The sequence below is a fragment of the Toxorhynchites rutilus genome, chromosome 1 (genome assembly GCF_029784135.1).
Source record: "Toxorhynchites rutilus septentrionalis strain SRP chromosome 1, ASM2978413v1, whole genome shotgun sequence".
NCBI lineage: Eukaryota > Metazoa > Arthropoda > Insecta > Diptera > Culicidae > Toxorhynchites > Toxorhynchites rutilus.
In genome coordinates, this window is record NC_073744.1 from 201446711 (window position 1) to 201448453 (window position 1743).

The following is a 1743-nucleotide window of genomic DNA, read 5'->3' on the forward strand; positions in this document are numbered from 1 at the left end:
GAAGGATGTGCTTTGTTATGCTCCTCATTCCTCTACCATACAAGAACAATGGGCCACAACAAAGCAGGTACAGGGTACAGATAGTAAAATTTGAAATAAAAACAACTTAAATGGAATTACAATGGAGTTTAGGCGCAAATCAGTTAATTCCCTAATTATTTTCATTTAAAAAGGAAAAATGTCCTCGTGGACAAAGGGGGGTAGGGGTATGAAAATGTCCATGAGGGTGGAGTCTAAAACCGTGCCTTTTCTGTCCACGTGGTATGTGGACAGCCCCTTACAGGAACGAATGACCTTTGGGTTAAGTCCCTTGACAAATAGAAAAGATTACCACGATATATATTTTCTACCACGAGAATAAGATTTCAAATCAGCAACACTGGTCGTGACGTAACACCTTCAAAAAGTCAAACACAGATATATTATCATCGACGAATAATATTCGCTTCAAAGATTACACAAAGTTGTAATAAAACCACCGCTGCAGTCCACCGAAAGTAACCCACCATGAGCACGCAAGTAACCATAGATCAGCTGGACAAGGATCAAATAAAATCGGTGAGTTTCGGCGTAATTAAAACCCTCATACAATTTCTTAACCTCAACAAATTTGTCGCCCCTAAATAGTTCTCCGATTTTCTCTTATCATACAACAAACTGTCAGAGCTATGCTTTAGCGACTGTGTGAATGAATTTACTGGTCGTACCATTTCCGACAAGGAAGACAAATGCTCACTCAATTGTATGGAGAAGTTCCTCAAAATGAACCAGCGGATTTCCCAGCGCTTCCAGGAGTTCCAGATGCTGGCGAACGAAAATGCCATAGCTGCGATGCAGAAGCTCAGTGGGAAGTAATTTCCTTCGTAAAATAGTAGCGCGAAGACGGAATGTTTCGTTTAATGTTAAATCTATTCTTATTTTCGCAATAAAATTGAATTCCTTATACTATGAATAAGATACAGCGCATTGATAGCCGAAATATTACCGTGGGATCGCTTATTCTAACACTTAATTATTTATCATTTCACGATGAAATATATTCCTTATACCGGATGTTATAATTATTATCAATATTATTAAATGATTTTGTTGAAGATCAAAGTGATTATTGTGTTGTCCGATTTTCATTCCACTGTCTAGAATTCAATCGGATCGAACAGGAAGGGTCATGCCTCCGCGAAACCATCCGACTCCGTAATTAGAGCGTGTTCCAGAATCACGCGACCTTCCTTGTACCTTTGGAAAGACCAAGTGACAAAAAGAAAGAATATAATTGGAAAATCTTGCAGCGCAAGGCGCAGCATTCGGAACACCACTTACTTCTGAGACTCCTCCGTAGCGAACTCGTACATCCATCCGAGCTTTGCCTTGCAGTTCTTGCACATCACATCCCGCACCATGTGCCGTCCGGTCAGCATTACCCGATCCTGCACCTGCGAGAAGGTCAGGTTGACGACACGTTTGAACAGATACGCCCTCCCAGTGGCTCCCGTGAAGCGGGTGCTGATGAGCTCCCGTTTGTTGGTCAGATTGGTTTCGCAGGCGGCGCACGAAAACAACTTTGGACCGCCGATATGGTCGAGGAATATTTTACCCATTGTTCGGGGTAATTTTGCGTACGATTCGGATGAGAAAAATAGCCAAATTTCGAATTATTTCACTCGGAAGATTACTGCGACGAACTTTTCTTTGTTTTGGTCTGCCTAGATTTGATGGATAATGACCAGCTGTGATGTGGAAAAT

General features: G+C 41.6%; 2 protein-coding genes across 2 annotated transcripts; one reads left to right on the forward strand and one right to left on the reverse strand.

Moving 5' to 3' along the window:
- The first annotated feature begins 380 nt into the window (after positions 1-380).
- LOC129778598 (mitochondrial import inner membrane translocase subunit Tim9) lies at positions 381-955 on the forward strand. The gene is made up of 2 exons (XM_055785592.1): positions 381-558; positions 628-955. Exons 1-2 carry the CDS (start codon positions 508-510, stop codon positions 853-855), a joined length of 279 nt encoding a protein of 92 aa, XP_055641567.1. The 5' UTR covers positions 381-507; the 3' UTR covers positions 856-955.
- Positions 891-1743, reverse strand: LOC129778589 (protein yippee). Its single transcript, XM_055785581.1, has 2 exons — positions 1321-1743; positions 891-1236 (listed from the first exon to the last, which is right to left on the reverse strand). The coding sequence occupies exons 1-2, from the start codon at positions 1596-1598 to the stop codon at positions 1167-1169; spliced, it is 348 nt and encodes a 115-aa protein (XP_055641556.1). The 5' UTR covers positions 1599-1743; the 3' UTR covers positions 891-1166.